We start from the raw sequence: 20088 nt of genomic DNA on the forward strand, positions 1-20088 counted from the left end.
TACTTCGTAGTATGCAATGATTTCAAAATAGTATTTAATATATTTAGTTAAAGAATATTCTAGCCGCAACTGTTTGTAGCTCAGTTCAATGCCAGACCTGCTCAGGGACCTGCGCCTGCTGATGATGTCACCCCACATAACTAGTTGGATGTTGATAGGCTAGCGCTGAAGATTTTGGTTGATCCGAACAAATGATGAAAATTACATTAATATGTTAATGCTGGAAATGTTGGTTGGTCTGGACAAATTGCAGCAGTTACGTTAGCACGTAATGTGCTTTGGTAGCTAGATCTTCTCATTGACCTGCACCTGCCAACAACATCACAGCACATGATTGCGAGACATTTGTAAGTTGATGTAGACGATTTTGGTTGATCCAAAGAAATTCTGAAATTATGGTTAGCTTGTAATGTGCTTTGGTAGCCAGATCTGCTTGGATTAGTGTTTTCAAAAGTCGTAGATTTTCTTTGTATGAAACATGGAAAGGCATCATTACCTTTGTAACTGATATTTGGTCCAATAAATAATCTCAAAATTATCTACTTACTCAAATTCATTTACTTACATGGGAAAAATAAAATTTGGGGTCCCTTTTTTTTAGTGCTATTTCAATTAACTTTATTGACCCAATAGCAAGTAAACGGGATAAGAACAAATGAAATATACAGAATAATTGAACACTTTCACAAACAGCCAGCTGTGATAATCATATAAATATCTCAAAGCACTCACATATGAATTGTTTTTAGAGCCATTCTGTTGGTAGAGTCTGAAACAGATTTTTAGGGTGTAGTTAGTTAAAAATGGTGCATAATGTAGTTTGTCCGAGTAGTGTTGCTACAGTGTGATGTCATCAACCGGTGCAGGGTTCCTACACTGGTGTTCTGGAGTCTGTAGTGTCTGTCAGATGTGACCCTAAAGTCTAATTTATACCCCTCTCAACAATGGTGAGACACACGCATTGACAGAGACGTTTTGCTCTCTGACTTTTCCGTCCGCCGGGGATTGTTGCAAAACAATTTCCCGCCAGGACAACAGAGGGCGTGGCGCTATTCTGAAGTATCCTGTCACCATTACAGCCACGTATCCTTCCACGATAGTGTGTCCAATGCATTTCAGAGACTTTTGAACACAAACAAATTGGTCCCCCATCCACCTCTTCTTGCCATCGGCACCTCTAAACTCACATTTCTTGTCTTCTCTGTCCACAAATAAAACACTTGCTGCAAATCTTTGCACTCCTTCAGTCACGGGTGAATAAATGTTCATATTTCCATACTTTTGCCCCACAGTGGGATTAACAAAGTGTATTCTATTCTAACATAAAAACACAAGCACGCCTGCCAGATGAGATCATTACAAAAGTCATTTTGAAAATCTTATTGGATTTATTGAAGAGTTTTTCTTGCATTTGGTTCCACACATCATACATATTCACACAAAGAACTTTAAGAATAGATGCATGACGAGCTGTTGTTCTCCTACCCCTCCTCCAACGAAGCCATTAGCCAATCCCCGGGCTTGCAATTAGACCTGCCATTTTGATTGAGCGTACGTGTCGCTCTCCAAATGAAACAACACTGTAATTATCTCATTATGCCGAGGCCTCCATCACTGACAGCGCTGAATATTATCATATTAATGGCAGAAGACAGGAGCTGGTTCTGGTTAAAACATTAGTGGAGGGTGATGGGATGACAGTTCAGTGGGTGTTACCTGAGTGGCCTTTTTACTGTAAATGTGTTAAAACAGAGTCAGGTAAGCTACTCTGTTGTCAGCTGCTAATAAATGCTGCTTTTCGCCCGAGGCCAGATGTGTAAACAAAACAGTTTGAGCTTCAAGGACCAGAGCGATCCAACTAGTAGCTTTAATAATTCTGCCAAAGAAACTGAAACCACTTAAACGAGATGCCGTTTGCCTTCAAATAACTTCATTTATATTTCAGAATGGCCGTCTTTGCAGGCTGATCTAAAAATGCACTGAAGAGAAAATAAAAACAGGCAGAAGGAGGAAGGCAGAGCAGCATCAAACAGAAACATAAAGAGAGGAGAAAAAGACAAAATGACTGGTGTGAGAACAAAACTGTTAGTTATGTGAAAGCGAAGAGAAAAGCATCCATCCTGTGGTGTTAGCTGGTGTGAGGGCAGATTAATTAGGAAGTGCCGCCGGCTGGCTGGCTTGGTGACTTGTTCTTGCCATTGCCAGCTGATTGGAACAAAACACAGAGAAGAAAAGAAAAGGGGAGTTCTGGTGTTTGTGAGGTATTTGTTAACGTGTGAGGTCAGAAATGTTAGAAACAAGATTGAACAGAAACTCTGAGTGGCTCCTTTAAAGGGGTTCTAGAATTCAAAGCCATGTTTACCATGTTGTTGTTGAAAATAGTCAGCTTGGGAAGGTCAAATGTACCAAAAAGCCTGTACCGTCTCCGACCGGCTGTCCTATATAAAGTAGTAATGCTCGTTTGTGCTGGTTAAACGCCATGCATCCTACATCAGCGTGTCCAAACCCACTTCAGCATTGGTAATATTCTCTGGTGGGAGCCGGGATCGAACCGGCAACCTTCTGATAACTGGACACCCACTCTACCTCCTTAGCTAATGCTGTTTCTCATGCTAATGCTACCCTGAACTAATGCTAGCCTGAGCCACTGGTAATGCTAGCCCAAACTAATGCTAGCTAGAGCTAAAACTAACATTATTGTGCTGGGAATCGGGCCTGGCGCTGGCCACATGGGTGCCAAAAGCAGAATTTTATTTTGCGGTCCACAGCATGATTGTCTGATGAATCCAAAACAGTCTGTGTTCAAGTGGGGGGTGGCAGATTCGATCCATGGTGGAAAGTTATTGAGTGGGAATCGGGGGCTCATGAATGTTTTTATTTTTAAAGTCTGATTGGTTCGTGCCACCCTGGCGACTTGGTGCCCTACGCGTGGGGCAGAGCGCCGGCGCTGAGGGAATATTCAGATTTTGAATGAAAACCAGATGCATTCTAGTAACTGGATTCCCTGATTGGTTTAGATGAATCATACTGAATACTTTTTGTAAAAAAAAAGAAGTCCCTTTTCTTAATATTTATAAGTGTTCTATCAATAAATGTGTTTTTATTTTTGCTAGAAACAAAAACATTTTAAAAACACCATAAAGTAAAAACTTGGTTGTTCACAGAAATTCAAGCCCAAACCCTGGCTTTCATTATTTACCGGCGGTGAATTAAACATAATCATTTTAATGAAACGCATCATTTCCACTTTTATTATCTTTTAGAAATCAGGTCATTCTTTACCTGCTTAGAAATATTAACAAGGAACTTCCCAGAAACGTCCACACCACTTCATCTTAAAGACAACAAACTCCAAAACATTTGTTCCTTTTTTGTATTCACTGGAAGCTGCTCGAAGGCAAAGAAAAACCGTTTTAATTGCTTTGCGAGATCACCAGTGAAATCTACTTTAAAGCGGCAGAAGACAACAGCTTTATACACACTTAATGACGTCTCTGAAAGGAACTTGTTTTTTCCGCTTGTCCTCAGGCAGATGTGGTCTGACAGCTAAACACATGGCAGAAAACAAGAACGTGTACTTCTCAGATATCCATCTTAATGAGGAAGTCACCATGACATCTAAAACAGGGTGAAACTTTGTCTCTTGGTGTCACAACAAAGCAGAAACTATTGAGCAGCTTTAAAATGACCCAACGGAGTAAGATCTGATGGATCAAATAGCACCGTCCCTGAATATTTCACTAATTAGTCACACCTGTCCAGAGTGATTAAAGACTTCCACTTGTCACGACATCGGGTAAACTTAGACGAGTCTAATCCACGTGCCGCTAGTCGAACAACGGCAGAATTCACAAAACACACTCACTGATGTGTCATCCACGTCGCTTTACAAGCTCACCTTCGGCTCTCTTTTCTTAGTACAGCAATGGATTCAACAACACACCTCTCACGAGTCTTCTCATCTCTGCACTCTGGCCCTTCTCCTTCTCGCTCCTCTTTCATCTCGTCTCCCCGTCTCTTGCTCCAGCTACAAAGACTGCCTTCTGGCTAATAAGACTTGACAAGCATAGCTAACCTTTTTTCTCCACAGGTCGGCCTCTAGCGAGGCTCTAATCAAATGTGACGCTCATCAGCGTACACACCTGCCATTGAAGGCCTAATGAAAATGTCTGACAGTAAATTACGGCGACGGTGCTGGAAGTCCATTGTTTTGGGACTTGACAGGAAGCGGAGGGAGGGGGAAACTTGCTTGTTTCATTTAGAAAACTATAAAAAACAAAATGGTTCCATGCAGTAACGCAGATGGATCAGAACAGACATGCTGGAAACAACACGAATCTTACACAAAACAGCCATAAAGGACTGCTATCTGGACCGTAATGAAGGACATGGAAAGCCTGTTTAAGTAGATGTACAGTATACACACTGCAGGCTGTATTTATTTGAGACCACACACAGCACCGTTGCTAGGTTACATCAGGCTTCTAAGCATGTTGTTGGCGGTGTGCACGTCTACTTCTGATCGTCTGTTTCCAGATCTGTGTCTCTGAATGGCTGCTGGTGACGGAACGACAGAAGACAACAGCACCAAAGTCACCTTTTACACGTACGACTGTCGGGTTTTTACATGTTTCCAAAACTTTCTTTACACGGTTCATCGGCCAATCACATGGCAGCAACTCCAAAGGCATCGAGACCAATTGATGAATTTCAAACTGGGAAGAACGGAGCTTTTTAAATGTCATACAAAACTCATCTTTGCATCTTTTGTGCTGCTATGTGGGTCTCTACTGCCTTTATAAACTCCCAAAACGTGAATAAGAACAAGGAATGCACAGATATGAAAATATGGGCTAATATCGATTTCAGATTATGTTTTTATGCCACGTTCCCGAAGAAACCAACATGGCAACCCCCCCGAAACACACATGTAAATGGCAACGAGATAGAAATACACATCCGCCCAGTTTTAGTTATCGGACTGATACCATATGTTCACAAAAAGACAAACATCACCAGACATCGATGTCGATGCTAAAATATCGCATATCCCCAACAAAAAATGTCAATCTGTGCTCATTTTCATGTTCAGCCTGCATGAAACACTCAGAGTGACCCGTTAGAATCAGAAGCAATAATTTAAAATGTTTTTTTTTTCAGTGAAGCCGACCTTTAAGAGGACTTTGAAAGTGGAATGGTTGTTGGCCAGAGTATTTCAGAAACAGTTAAAAGTTTAACCCTAAAAACCTCCCAGCCAGAGCTTCCTGATGCTGGAGGACGGCAGCCCAGAGACCTGCAGAAGCTGAATGTAATAACCTCAGCTAAAACGCTTAACTCTCAGGTTTAACAGGGTCACCATCATTCCTCCAGAAAAAACAGATTTTCTTTTTTATTTTACTTGTGAAACGTGACAAATTTGTTGATTTAACTTAGCGGTTATCATGTTGCAACATTTCTGCATGATTGTCCTCCATGTCTCTGCTAGCAGAACATAAAGAAAACACGATGTGCGTTCCCTCTAAATCTCTTGTAAACTTTGGAGGGTTCCTCATTGATTACACTGATGCTAAAGAGTCTCCGATTTACACACACATAGATAAAGTATGAGTAAAGTAGATGAGGAGCGTTGGGGGCTCAGAAACAGCAGAACATGGAGGACAGGGAGAAAACAGGCTGGTAATGAAGTACCCACCACTAGTGGATGAGAGATAAAGTGGTCTAACAGATCTGTCAGGCTGCTAGACTGTGGCTAATTATCTCTCCTCGTCTTTATCTGCATCAACTCCTCCATCACTTCTCTCTTCATTTTCCTCTGCCTTACATGTTATTTTCTCTCCATTCTTTTGGCTCGGCATCTCTTCGTTCTCTCTCCAGCTTTCTCTTGTCTCTCTTTCCCTCCGTCTGTTGCTCCTTCCCATTCCCATCTGTCTCCTCTCCACGTCCAACCCCTCTCGTCCCTCCTCTCTCTCTCTCTCTCTCCCGTTTCTGCGTCGTCTATTTCTAGATGAGATTGGGCGTCTGGGCCTTAGTGTTTGATTTGCAAGTCAATAGTCATTTCTGTCAGAGAGTTTAAGTTGAGGGAAGTTTTAATGTGGCCTGTATTATTTCACACAGGAAATGATGCATTTGCATGAGAATCCTCTCTAGATTTGCTCGTTTTTCTCTCCTCTCACACAAAAGTAGCCGCAAGTTCAGGTTTCAAACCTCCAGCACGGGCTCGGAGCCTTTGTTAGACTTTAAATGAACCACTGACATCAGAACATTATAGCGCAGAATAAGTTTTCCTCAAAGTCAAACACATTTATTATTAACTACATTCAAACACTCCACCATCCTGTCTGTTCAAGATATGTCAGTAAAAGTGGATTTTACATCGAACTGTGATTGTTAGGTTTTCACAAACAGTGAGGATGAGAAATACTCAATGATGCTGTCAGGATGCAGGAGAAACTTTAGCGGCTTTTTAGGCATGTTTTAAAAACAGTCATGCTTTAAAATCTTTACAGCTGCTAATCGGAGATGCATTGTTGGTCAGTCAGCATGTATTATGTTTTTCCTAAAAGCTTTAGCTGTAAAAGCCCATTACTGTCAGCTAAATTAAATAAAGTTCATTAAGTCAGCATCTTGTTGGGCAACGGCGGATGGTGATATGACCAGAATCTCATTGTGCAATTACAATCTCTCAATATCGTGCATTTTTTGTAAATCTTGCGAATAATTTTAATTTTCACACATGGAAAGTGCTACTCCTTAGTTAAATTTAAACAATATAATCAAAACTGAAGTTTAGTTTTGAATATTTGAGTCGTTTAACTTGTAAACGCACCTTAAACCGGTGCCGGTTGGCTGAAAGTAAGGCTAACTCTACTTTAAGTTTATTTCTATAGCAACAATTCACAATAAGAGTAGTCTCAAGGCACTTTACTAATATTCCAGTTGGTTAAGTTTGCCACCTAAGGAAACCCAGCAGATTGCATCGAGTCACTGACGGAAAACACAAAAACGGGGCTGTGAGGGTGAGAGCAGATGATTGACACCCATCAAACACTGCGCCGATGTAGCTACAAGCTAGGGCTGGGCGATATGGACGAAAACTTATATCTCAATACTTTTTAGCTGAATTCCGATATACGATATATATCTCGATATTTTTCCTCCTGTAAAATATTTACAAGTTAACTCACTTCAAGCTGTCTTGAGAAATTATACATAAATCAGAAGATTAAATTCATAAAAATGTATTGATTCTTGTCCAACTTTAACCTTAGTGTCCATTCTCTACCAGTTTGAGCTTTAGAAACACTGGTACAGCTGTCTGTTAACACACGCACGCACGCACGCACGCACGCACACACACACACACGCACACACACGCACACGCACACACACACACACACACACACACACAGTTGAGAGGTGTATCAAATGTCCCACAGGCACTTTTTATTTATATATGTATAATTAATGTACAATTATTTAAATGTCATCTAGAGGTGGCCATATTGTATATTTATTGTCCAGAGAAAAAAAAATCTGTCATGTTAAACTAAATGTATGATGATGTAATTGCATCTACTAAAGATCACGTGGGTGATGCACCGTGGAGTTATTAGTTATCAGGGCAAACATGGCTGGAGTCTAACAGTATTGACTCATATCAGCGATTATACTGTAATGACTCAGAGTCTCTGGTTGCTCTTTTATGGGGATTATTTCCGGGCTTCTGTCGCCGTAACCCACGCCTTACAAACTCTTAACTTTTTCAACAGAATCGCTCGTAACGGAGTATTTACTAGCATAGCTAACCGGAGCGGAAAAAAACAGAACCGGAACAACATTTCTCACCCGTTGAGCTTGCCTTCAAAATAAAGCGTTAACCCTCTAGTTTACTATTCAAACCCTTACAATACGTTTGAGGTAATTTGGCCACTCTGGCTATCCGTAGATGTTTCCCGATTACACAGGGGAGGGAGGGGTTTGGCTCCAATCCGCATGAGCAGAATGGATAAACAGAACTCCGTTGTTGTTGAACGTCCCCAAATAATTAAAAAGCAGGACGCTGAATGCAAAGTTTAGAGCAGCACATTTACCCAGAGGCTCTCAGAGCAAACTTGTGAGAATACACGTAATAACCTGCTTAGAGATGGAGCAACATGTCGCTAGCATAGCGGCTAATCGCTAGCATAGCAGTTTGACCAGTCATATCAATATAAAGTCATCTTATATCTTGTTTAAAAATTATACCGATATCACCCAGCCCTACTACTACAAGCTAACTGAGCTAACCGATGCCAACAGAGTTTGGTGGGTGTTTTTAGCCAGAAAAGCGTGGTTGAGCGACTCTGCTCTCTAGACTGTAACACTTTTGATCTGAGGCCTTTCCTAGAACAAGCCGTTAACGCTAGAGGTAACGACTCATCTGCTACCTGTCAATCAAAAGGACACACCCCTAAGTATTCATAACTTCAAGCTTACTTTACATCTAAATGTACGAGTTACAAATTCACCCCCTCACATTTGTCATGACAGTAAACGTCACCTGTTAAACCTAAAATGGTGTTTTGAACCAGGATGTAAACTCGTTTATTTCTGCAATGAAGTTAGCATTTTTTCCATTGAGAGTCAATGGGAACTTGTTCCTTTCTGGAGCCAGCCCCTAGTGGAGGAGAGGGGAACTGCTATTTTAGTCACTTTTGGCCGCTGGGGCTTCCCCTTTGGCAACGACCCACTGGGGTTTTGAGAAGACACACACAAATGAAAAACAACACACAGTCTCTGCGTCTCGTAATCAGATACTTCTTTGCCGTTTCTGTTTCACCCACAGAAGCCCAACATACCTGCTCCAGGTGCTTTTACTAAACACGAACAAATCCAGCTGGCTGTTTTAGAATCTTAACTGGAAAAAAGACTCAGGAGGTGTCACTGACCTTTAGAGATGTGCATTGCTGCACCTGTGTGTCATTTTTATGTGTGCAGCAGCGGGAGATCTTACAAACTGTTCATGCAGAACACCTAAAACATACTAATCATAACATGTATCTAGAGTTTGCATTTGGTACTGAACATTTCTGCACATACGAGTTAATTTCTTAAATAACTGAAGTGGGTTTGACATACTCCTAAAGTTGGCAAAAATCACAAATGGCAGGACTGTGTTCAGTCATGTTTTATGCATCTTTATGTTCGACAGACCCAGAATGTTGATGTTGGACCTTTTTCGTACATACTGCATCACATGCGTACATTTCGTACATGCACTGAAAACATACTTGTGATTTCCGTTTGAGTCTGAGGAAAAAACAGCAGAAATACACCAGAAACAGGATCTTATAATGAAGCCCACGCTCACCTGTCTGGCTGTGCCTGGTTCTGAGAAGCCGGCGGTGCTCTAAACTTGTTCACTTTGGCGTAAAGTCCTTCGACGTCCTCAGGGGTCATCTGGAGTTGGCTCTGCCCCCCAGCTGGTATTGCTGGGGAGGGCGTGCGACTGGGGGAGTGCGGTGATAGTTGCTGCCGGAACTTGTTGATGCGGGCATAGTGCGGGTCACTGTCGTCGTCGTCCATATCAGGAAGAGACCTCTGGTCAGGTGTTGTGTAGCCAGAGAGGGCCTCAGCGACGCGGGGGTCATAGCTGTTGGAGAGACGGGGGTGAGGCTGTTAGGGTCAGCTGCACACATTATTATAATTTATTTATTATTCATTTTTATAAGCAAATATTTTTTCTTTACCCATCTCTGTTGTCAGGAACTCGGTCTAGCTCTTCCTCACTCAGAGAATTCAGTTTGGTTTTGGATCCTTTGTTCTTGTCGTCCTTCTTCTTACCGAACCTGAATGAGACAAACGAGGCAATAAGGATGATTAATCTTAGGCCATCTTAGTCGTCCCAACCCCTCTTCCCTAGAACCCTCTGTCTCGCCTCCACTAAAAGGTCCCTCTGCCAATGTGTCTGGACTTTGGGGCAACTCAACCCCATGCTTGAAGGAAGGAGGGTGAATGCTATATGGGCAGAGTCCTTGTATTTTCAGCAGTTGCCATAGAAGACTTCTATTGAAGATGCAGGGCACTGTCCACTAAAGCTTAAAACGAAATTAAGTTCATTGGTGAGCCTTTATGATTCAATTCTCATGTGTTTTTGCGACAGTCGTTTGCCCAACATCAACTACCAAACTTTTCTACTTCCGTCCTACACACCAAGTCATCCTCGTTAAAGATCAAACAAACAGCAGTGTCATCTGCAAACCTATTAACATGACTGAAACGATATCTTGTAAAACAGCATCGCTGTATACAGGAGGGGGCTCAAGACGCATCCTTGTGGAGCGCCGGTGTTACTTTTCCTCTGTTTTGATTCACTAAAGGTTTGTGTTTTGTCAACCAGTTTTCTTTTCTGTAGCAAATGTTCATTTTTAGGTAAAATGTCATGTTTTTCAGAGAAAGTTCTTTCGAAGATAGGTTTTTTTTGTAGTTTTCTTTTGCTAAACTTTAAAAAATATTCTTTATTTCTTTTATTTCCTTTGATGATACTACTAGAGCTTTTCCCTATGAGCCACCAATCTGCCGTGTGTACTTTTACTTTGAAGGTGAGGTTTATGTGCTTAAACAAACCTTGTCGGGAAACCTTTTGGATGAAACAACAAATATAACCCAGGCAACATAGCTGCAGTTTGTATAAAAGTAAACTAAACTTGTATATCATGAACCTTACAACACACTTTTTAAATGTTGATACAAACTCATTTCAAGGATGATGAATTCATTAGTTGCTTTGCCTGAAAACAGGACTTTTTACAGGTTCAGTTGTTATATAGCATTTAAATACTTCAACAATTTAGTCAGTGAATTTTTATCCTTTCCTCCATCAACTTCAATATTAAAGCCACCGTGGCTCAGAGGAGCTTATTCTCTCATTCTCTAGTGGAAATAAACTCCTCACCTCTATTCGAGTCATGATGAAGCTATACAGGTGCTGGCCAGTAAATTAGAATATCATCAAAAGGTTGAAAATATTTCAGTAATTCCATTCAAAACGTGAAACTTGTACATTATATTCATGCAATGCACACAGACCAATGTATTTCCAATGTTCATTACATTTAAATTTGATATTCATAAGTGACAACTAATGAAAACTCCAAATTTGGTATCTCAAAAAATTAGAATATTCTGAAAAGGCTGAATATAGAAGACACCTGCTGCCACTCTAATCAGCTGATTTACTCAAAACACCTGCAAAGGCCTTTAAAAGGTCCCTCAGTCTTGTTTTGAAGGCACCACAATCATGGGGAAGACTTCTGACTTAACAGCTGTCCAAAAGACAATCATTGACACCTTGCACAAGGAGGGCAAGACACAAAAGGTGATTGCTAAAGAAGCTGGCTGTTCGCAGAGCTCTGTGTCCAAGCACATTAACAGACAGGCGAAGGGACGGAAAAAATGTGGTAGAAAAAAGTGTACAAGCTCTAGGGATAACCGCACCCTGCAGAGAATTGTGACGACAAACCCATTCAAAAATGTGGGGGAGATCCACAAAGAGTGGACTGCAGCTGGAGTCAGCGCTTCAAGAACCACCACGAGGAGACTCATGAAAGACATGGGATTCAGGTGTCGCATTCCGTGTGTCAAGCCACTCTTGAACATGAAACAGCGCAAGAAGCGTCTCGCCTGGGCCAAGGACAAAAAGGACTGGACTGATGCTGAGTGGTCCAAAGTTATGTTTTCTGATGAAAGCAAGTTCTGCATTTCCTTTGGAAATCAAGGACCCAGAGTCTGGAGGAAGAGCGGAGAAGCACAGAATCCACGTTGCATGAGGTCCAGTGTAAAGTTTCCACCGTCAGTGATGGTGTGGGGTGCCATGTCATCTGCCGGTGTTGGCCCACTCTGTTTCCTGAGGTCCAGGGTCAATGCAGCCGTCTACCAGGAAGTTTTAGAGCACTTCATGCTTCCTGCTGCTGACCAACTTTATGGGGATGCAGACTTCACCTTTCAACAGGACTTGGCACCTGCACACAGTGCCAAAACCACCAGCACCTGGTTCAAGGACCATGGTATCCCTGTCCTTGATTGGCCAGCAAACTCGCCTGACCTTAACCCCATAGAAAATCTTTGGGGTATTGTGAAGCGGAGGATGCAATACGCTAGACCCAACAATGCAGAGGAGCTGAAGACGACTATCAGAGCAACCTGGGCTCTCATAACACCTGAGCAGTGCCACAGACTGATCGAGTCCATGCCACGCCGCATTACTGCAGTTATTGAGGCAAAAGGAGCCCCGACTAAGTATTGAGTGCTATACATGCACATTCTTTTCATGTTCATTCTTTTCAGTTGGCCAACATTAGAGAAACAAACATTTTTTCATTGGCCTTTAGAATATTCTAATTTTCTGAGATACCAGATTTGATGTTTTCATTGGTTGTCACCTATAAATATCAAAATTAAACGTAATAAACATCGGAAATACATTGGTCTGTGTGCATTGCATGAATATAATGTACAAGTTTCACGTTTTGAATGGAATTACTGAAATATTTTCAACCTTTTGATGATATTCTAATTTACTGGCCAGCACCTGTATTTCACACTTTAGAGAAATTAACCAAGTCTTTTCTGTTAAATATTTCATATCCCTTCGTCTCACCCACTCGTATTTTCCTCTCACCCTCTCCTTCCCTCTGAGCTCCTGCTGAGCCAATCTAATGTCTGTGTTTATCTCATTAACAGCGAGGCACTTCTCATTACTGCTACAGGCAGATACGTGGTCTGAATGCTAACCCCAGCAGCCTGGCCGAGCGGAAACCTGGATAGAGATGCCACATCGGCCTGGCAGCACCCTACAAACCAATTAGTGCTTCTTTCTGATCAAATACCAGCTCCACTTTTACCTGAATGTGTCATTCTTGACACACACCACAGGTCAGATTTGAACATTGTTTATGATTTTCTGAGAAGAATACACAAAGAAATCTATTTATATTCTTTTAATCTGTTGTTTAAAAACATTCATGACACTTTCTGGGCTTAACAAAAGCTGCTCATACATCACGTGTGAAGCAAAGTAAAGTCTGGGTGAAACTGCTTTCAGTATCTGAGACTACAGCTAGATCTTTGGGTGTCTACAAGGGTTTTAATAGAGTCATTTAGTCCTGCAGGCCAGTAAAGTTAAAGGTTTGATAAAGAAGACTTCGTGAAGGAGAGCTGATTAGCTTGCAAGGCAGTTCAATAGCCCAAGGCTTTCAATTTGTGACTAAAACAATGAAGTTTGGAACAATTACCATCCTTTAGTGACAACTAGGAGTGGATTTAAGGTATGCAGATGTTAGTCACTCTTCTTGTGATTTAGATTTGCTCAGTCGTGAAAAGTTAGCTCTTTCTTTGGAGAAGATGAGAATCTTACATGAAAAATGTGAGATTCCTGAGTTTATCTTCAACCTTTAAAATAAACTCTCATAGATAATTTTTTGCATCCCATCTGTCTTAAGCACTGAGTCTGCTTTGATTAGGGTGCTAAATGACATTCTGGTGGCATCCGACTCTGGATCTAGGGTACTGCTGCTCTAGCTGGACCTTTCAGTGGCTTTTGATACGGTCGATCACCATATTTTATTGGACCGGCTTGGGTCTTGGCTGGGGTGACGGGGGTGGCACATAAATGGTTCCGCTCTTACCTATCCAACCGATCCACCTCTGTCCAGATTGGTAATTGTGCATCCTCCTGTCTCTCACTGCCTCAGGGGGTGCCACAAGGTTCCGTTCTTGGGCCATTGCTGTTTTCTATCTACCTTCTGCCTCTGGGCAAAATCCTGAATCAGCATGACCTGAGCTATTACATTTACGCTGATGACTGTCAATTATATGTAGCAATGGATGACAAGAATGCGAGCTCGCGATTGGCTGCATGTTTAGACGACGTGAAGGGCTGGCTGGCATCCAACTTCTTAAAGTTAAATGAAACGAAGACTGAGTCTATTGTTTTTGACCCCCGCAACCACCATGGCTCTCACCCCGTTTGTGACCTTTTAACCCTCAACCCCAAACAGTGTGTGACAAGTCTCAGGGTAAATCTGGATGCTGAACTCTCAATGGCCCCACAGATAAACTCCGTAATGAGGTCTTGCTTTTATCAGCTTCGCCACCTGACTCGCCTCAGACCAATCTTGAAACGGAGGTATTTGGAGTCAGTCATCCATGCCTTCATTACCTCTCACCTGGACTATACAAACACCCTCCTAGTTGGTGCACCGGTCTCTGCCCTGAATCGGTTGCAGGTCGTCCAGAATGCTGCTGCCAGGTTCTTGACAGATACGTACTGACGTAGCCATATTATCCCTGTCCTGGCACGTCTTCACTGGCTATCTGTCATTTTCAGAGTAAGTTTAAGTTATTGGCTTTTGTATTTAAAGCACTTAACGACCTGGCACCTCCCTATCTCTCTGACCTGCTCACTCCATATGTACCCACGAGCACATTGAGGTCGGCTGACCTCCTGCAAAAGACACTCAAACCCCTCCACCACGGTAAGGTGGCAGCCCAGGGAGAGGTTTTCTGAGGTTTTTTGGTAAAACCCTTTTTACATGTCAAATTCTGATTTGTTAGTAAATGAAAATACGACGACTATTAAAACAGAGCTCACTTCTCTGTGAGTCAGTTCTTGAGAAAGCTTCAGACCAGCCATCCGGAGCGAACCTCTTTAACCCAGAGCATCCTTTGACAAGCTGTCAAAAACCTGTTGCAAGCTACAGCTGACCGCAAACGGTTCCTTCAGAAGAAAGCTGAACCACCTTCGACTCCTTAAGAGTCCTTCCATAGATGCAAATAACTACCTGTTGTGACCTGGAGACATCCCGAGACTGGTTTAGTGGCACTGCGGTTGCTTCTACGGACTTCGGTGCCTTTGGGGTCTACGGACTTCCCGACATTCCGGATCTACCACAGAGGTCTTCGAGCTGGAACGTAGACTCGACAGATTGTGTCTGATGTGGTTTTATAAACCATCAACTTATAGTTTATAGCAGACCAAATTCACTCCCACTCAGAACTCAGTTTCTTCAGATACGAGAGGTTCCGATAACATCACATTCACACATCCTCACACCTCACATTCCATCCACTTAGATTCATTCATCACATAAAGTGTTCCTAGTTGTCACGTTTTAATTGTTAAGACAATTAATTTACTTCTTATAAACTTGACTCTTTTTGAATTGATATGAAGTGTCTAACAATCCCCAAATACACAAAAAATTCAAAATCTTCTGGTTTAACATTCAAAGACCAATCAGACTGAATTTATTTAGAAATTCACATCTTATTGGTCAAAGTGTTGTGTAGTGTAGTATATTGAGCTTTAGAAACACCCAAAGTAAATATGTATGCTACTCCTACAAAGCTCTTGAGTTTTAAAATGTTGAGTTGAGCACTTAAAGGTGCTTTAAGGCTCAGTGGTTCACAATTGGTTCCCAAACATTTCAAAATAACACCAACATCTGTGACCCCCAAATATCTCTAGATTGGCTGGTACCAACAGTGTTGTGCCCAAACGTGTTCACTGAACGATCGTTTGTACTGAACTCGTTCGTACTTTGCTTGATGAACGTAAAGGTGAGTGCATTCGTCCTGGCATGCGTGAACGGGTTTACGGACGCGTTCTTTCGCCGTTCTAGCTGCAGATCTCCACAGAGCTTTTCCGGAGCTAAAGCCTAGCTAAAACTTCCTGTTAACCATAGAGTTTATAAAAAGTAGAACCCGCAAATGTGGCCAAACATAGGCAGTAGCGGTTGGTGTGGCGTCTACTCTTCTACGTCTTTGCTGTGTGCAGGAGTCAAAGTTCATTCAGAAAAATTTAAACGGGACTTAACTGAAAGATTATATTTTTTTTATGTTTTGCACTTTTAATATTGCAATTTGAGTTTGCTACCTCAGCCTACTTCCTAAGATTGTTTCATAATTTCCCATTAAAATAATGTTTTCCTCATGTTATTGAGAATATACTGTAGGGTAAAAACTGCAGCTGGGTATGAGTGTGGACTGAACGGGTGCCAACTAATATATATATATATATATATATATATATATATATATATATATATATATATATATATATATATGAGAAAAAATAACTATGAACTAGTTTGTTTTTGGAACAGTGAACTTAGTTCAAATGTTTTTAATTATGAACTAAGAAACAAACTAGTTTGTTTTAAAATGTATGAACTGAACTTTGAACTAGTTTGTTTTTTAAACGGACTTTCCCCAACACTGGGAACCAATATAATCAAAGGTTTGCAGGTTTAAGTTTGGTGTGTTGGAGTTGTTTTGAACTTGGACAAGACACTTCCCCATGTTTGCCTGCTGGTGGAGGTTGTGTGTATGGTAGCCCCGCCTCTTTCATTTAGCCCCAACGTTGCCGTGGCTACATTGCGGCTCATCACCAACAGCAAGAGAATGTTTAATTGTAAATTACTGTTGAGTTATAATGCATCTTGGGGGTTTCTAGGGCCCTAGAAGATGCTACATAAAAACGGACCACTTACTATTTTTCATGCATTGGTCTTTGTTGTTTTTATTTGTGAAAAAGTGCTTTAACCCCTAACTGGACACTTGGAGACCATCAGGACCCCATGGATGTGCTTCACGACTCACACTGGGTCCCTAACCTGGAGAACCATCATTTTCTTTCCAGCAGTTTTTATTGTAAAGAAATATTTTCGCTCTTTAGTAGCAGGATTTCTTAAAAGGTTTATGTTGAACATTTTCTAATCTCAAAACTGTTACAAGAACGGTATTTGGAAACTTACGGTGTAAGATTCAAATCCCAGGATTATTAAATCATCAACACTGGAGTTGTTTTAAAACTGTAGCAGTATGTGAAGATTTGTATTTGATTGGAGGTGCATCTACAATGGTTTGAGGTGCTGACCTTTGTAGATAACGATTGAACAGTAGCATTGCTGCTAATATTTAGGTTAAGGATGCATAATATATCAGCATCAATATTGGTATCGGAAGATGTTAGTCATTTCTTAACATATCGGTATCGGAATCACTCGAAATGCGTGGATTCTTCCTGATGTAAGAGGTGTCTACTATTTGTTTTAGCAGTTTTGGCATTGACGTCATCCTAGAGCTCAATGTTCTGTGGTTCTTAAAAAAAAACTGTGAAAACGCTTTTCTGATCAGGAAACGGCTGGCAGTGAATGAGTTAATATCAAATATCGGTATCAGCAAACATCGGTTATCAGCCATAACAGTGACATTAATATCGAATATCGATTAATCCCCCCCTTATATTTGGTACGTTGCGCATGTTGATGGTTTAACTTCAAAACCATATGTGAAATAGATAAATAAAGCTTTAAATGTGATTCTGGGTGGTATGTTTCGACAGGTGGATTGGTTCGGCGTCTGCAGTGATGCGGACTTTGAGCCGATCTGTCGTGGTGAAGAGGGAGCTGAGCCAGAAAGCCAGGCTCTCGATTTACCGGTCGATCTACGTCCCAATCCTCACCTATGGTCATGAGCTTTGGGTAATGACCGAGAGAACGAGATCACGGATACAAGCGGCTGAAATGAGTTCCCTCCGTAGGGTGGCCGGGAAGGTCTGGAGCTCCCTAGTTGGGATGCTGCCCCCGCAACCCGGACCCAGATAAGCGGAGGAAGACGACGACAATGTTTCCACAATGACCTTAGTCCTCCTTGGACTAGCAATTATCTCATTGACACGACTGGAACTAGTCTTCGTTTCTCCAAAACAAGGCTGTTCAACCAGCCACCTAAAGCAGGTATGATATTGAGTGTTTGAGGTTTCTACAGAACCAGACTTCAAACTTAAAAACCTACGTTTCATCTCTATCATACATACCAACACACTAATAAATGCTTTTTGGACAGTTTAGGGTTCAGGATCTTCCCCCAGGTCAGATGTGAAGTGGAGAATCTTCATCCACAGTGCTGCTAGCTGCCAAACGATGGTTTTATTTCCTGAGCCCCAGCCGCCCCAGCAGTGTGGGTGTTATAAAAGGCGTATAATACAACAGCTTTTATGAGCAAACCGAGCTGCAGCCATAACCGGTACACTGAGCTTGCTGTGTTAAATCTGCATAGTGCTCCTTTAAGCAAAACTGGCAGCTATTACATTTCCGCTCAGATCTTTGAACCATTTTGGGAAGTTTAAGAAATTGTAACATCGTTTCTTATTTTTATTTCTCTCACGGTGATATCGCTGGCGCTAAGCCCTTGCTGCTTTAATGTTTTTCCACCTCACTTCCTTGAGATCACTTGCCACAGAAACAGTGTGGGCGCTGCCGCAGCATGTTTTCTTTTTTTCCTGCAGAATTTCTTTTTTATTTTCCTGGAACTATTTTGATTTAAGCACTCCCACATTATGCTGTAGCCAAAAGCAGGCTACCAATTACCTCGGTGGAAACCATATAGAAATCAGAAAACATCAGCATTATTCATCTTCTTTGCATCAATGGGCTGAAATAACATCAAATACAGGATAATACCGACCCGAACCACCAGGATGGTGTAGTCCAGCTTCCTTGTGGGTCCACCCGCCTCCACACATCCACACACAGAGCCTTCATCAACATTCTGAGGGGGCAGAGGTCCACAGTTGGACCCATCATTATAACTGCATTAATTAGAAAAGGCTCTTTTCTCACTCGTATCGTCTAAGAGAAGATGGGGGGAGGAAAGGAAGGGGGGTGACAATGAATCTGAGTGGGACATCCAATTAGAGACACACCTGCCATAAAAGGTGACCCCCCCCCCACACACACACACACACACACTCACTCTCTCTCTCTCTCACACTCCCCCACTATCGTCTTATCACTTATTCATCACCAAAGATATTTCCAGAGCCGACTTAGTTAAAGACGTGGAATTGTTTTCCTTTTCTCTTCCCATGTTCGTATTTTTATTACCTTCACAGGATTTCTGAGCTCGGCTTATTAGGTCTGTCACTCCTTTGAACCTATTCTGCTCCGTCACTCAGAAATATGACGGTTCATCTCCTGTAGAAGGCGCAAAAGGCCACATCTTAAAAAAATGCTAGATACACACAAACAGTAAGCACACACACACACACACACACACACACACACACACAGTAGCTCTGTAGGGAACAGCAAACAGAGTCGAAGAACAGGACGTCTCATTAACTTAGCATTATCTACCTACACAAGTGCTCCATCAAACTCTCATTAGCGGGACATAGGGGGTCCGAGAGAGCCGGGCTGATGCGGTGTCCCATTTAATACGCTCCCCACTGTCACAGGAGCTACTGGGAACCATTATTAGTGTGTCGCTGTCGTCATTAGCCTGCCGCTCACCCCGGTATCACCTCAGCAGCCCCAGGAGGAGACCAGAGAGATTCAGCAACTTTCCATGAATCTGTGTTCTGATTCTAGATTTAAATCCTAAAACTATTCATGCGTTCTTAAATAAAACACATTAAGGAGGACATTTAAGCATCGGTTCTTCTTCTTTAGGCTTCACCAAAACTTCAGAGAGAGCCAGGCGTGGAAGATGACTTGTGTCTGACTCAATGTCGTCATTTGGACGAAAACCAAACAGTTGCTCTAGAAACTAGATAATAACTACAGCTACTGTCATTCTGGTTTATGTGGGGAGAAGGGGAAGAAGAACACACACACAGACACACACACACACACACACACACACACACACACACACACACACAGTTAACTGTGCTTTAATGAGGCTCTGTATGTAACGGAGATCACAGCCAGCCGAGTGTGGCTGTGTCACCAGCCTGACCTGCACAATTAGCCCTCTGGGAAGGAGGGGAAGAGCAGAAAGCAGCAGAAGAGCAGGCCCACACCAAATATTACACGCAATTTTCTGAACAACTGAGTCAAATTTCAGTCCGAAGCTAAACATCTCATCTTCTACGCCTTTTAATTCTTTTCCTGACTTGTGTTGGGGGCATCAGCGAGTCCTTTGTTCGCTGCAGCTGTGACAGCTCTGAAGGCTGTGTGTAGTCCTAATAAGCAACAGGGAGTCAGCGGGTGGCTGGTTATCGCCAGGCACTACGGAGGTTGTGAGAATGCTGTCTGCTAGCGA

The 20088-nt window shown here is 42.1% G+C and overlaps 1 protein-coding gene across 5 annotated transcripts in view; it reads right to left on the reverse strand.

Annotated features, from left to right (window-relative positions):
- Nucleotides 1-20088, reverse strand: part of pard3ba (par-3 family cell polarity regulator beta a) — a 247550-nt gene that overhangs the window by 56323 nt on the left and 171139 nt on the right. For all 5 annotated transcript variants that reach the window (XM_054743134.2, XM_054743136.1, XM_054743138.2 and 2 more), the window contains 2 exons: nt 9729-9827; nt 9350-9631 (listed from right to left, as the gene is read on the reverse strand). In XM_054743134.2, the coding sequence (XP_054599109.1) occupies nt 9350-9631; nt 9729-9827 (381 nt within the window). The remainder of the gene's footprint in view (nt 1-9349; nt 9632-9728; nt 9828-20088) is intronic.

The sequence above is a fragment of the Nothobranchius furzeri genome, chromosome 14, assembly GCF_043380555.1.
Source record: "Nothobranchius furzeri strain GRZ-AD chromosome 14, NfurGRZ-RIMD1, whole genome shotgun sequence".
Lineage (NCBI taxonomy): Eukaryota > Metazoa > Chordata > Actinopteri > Cyprinodontiformes > Nothobranchiidae > Nothobranchius > Nothobranchius furzeri.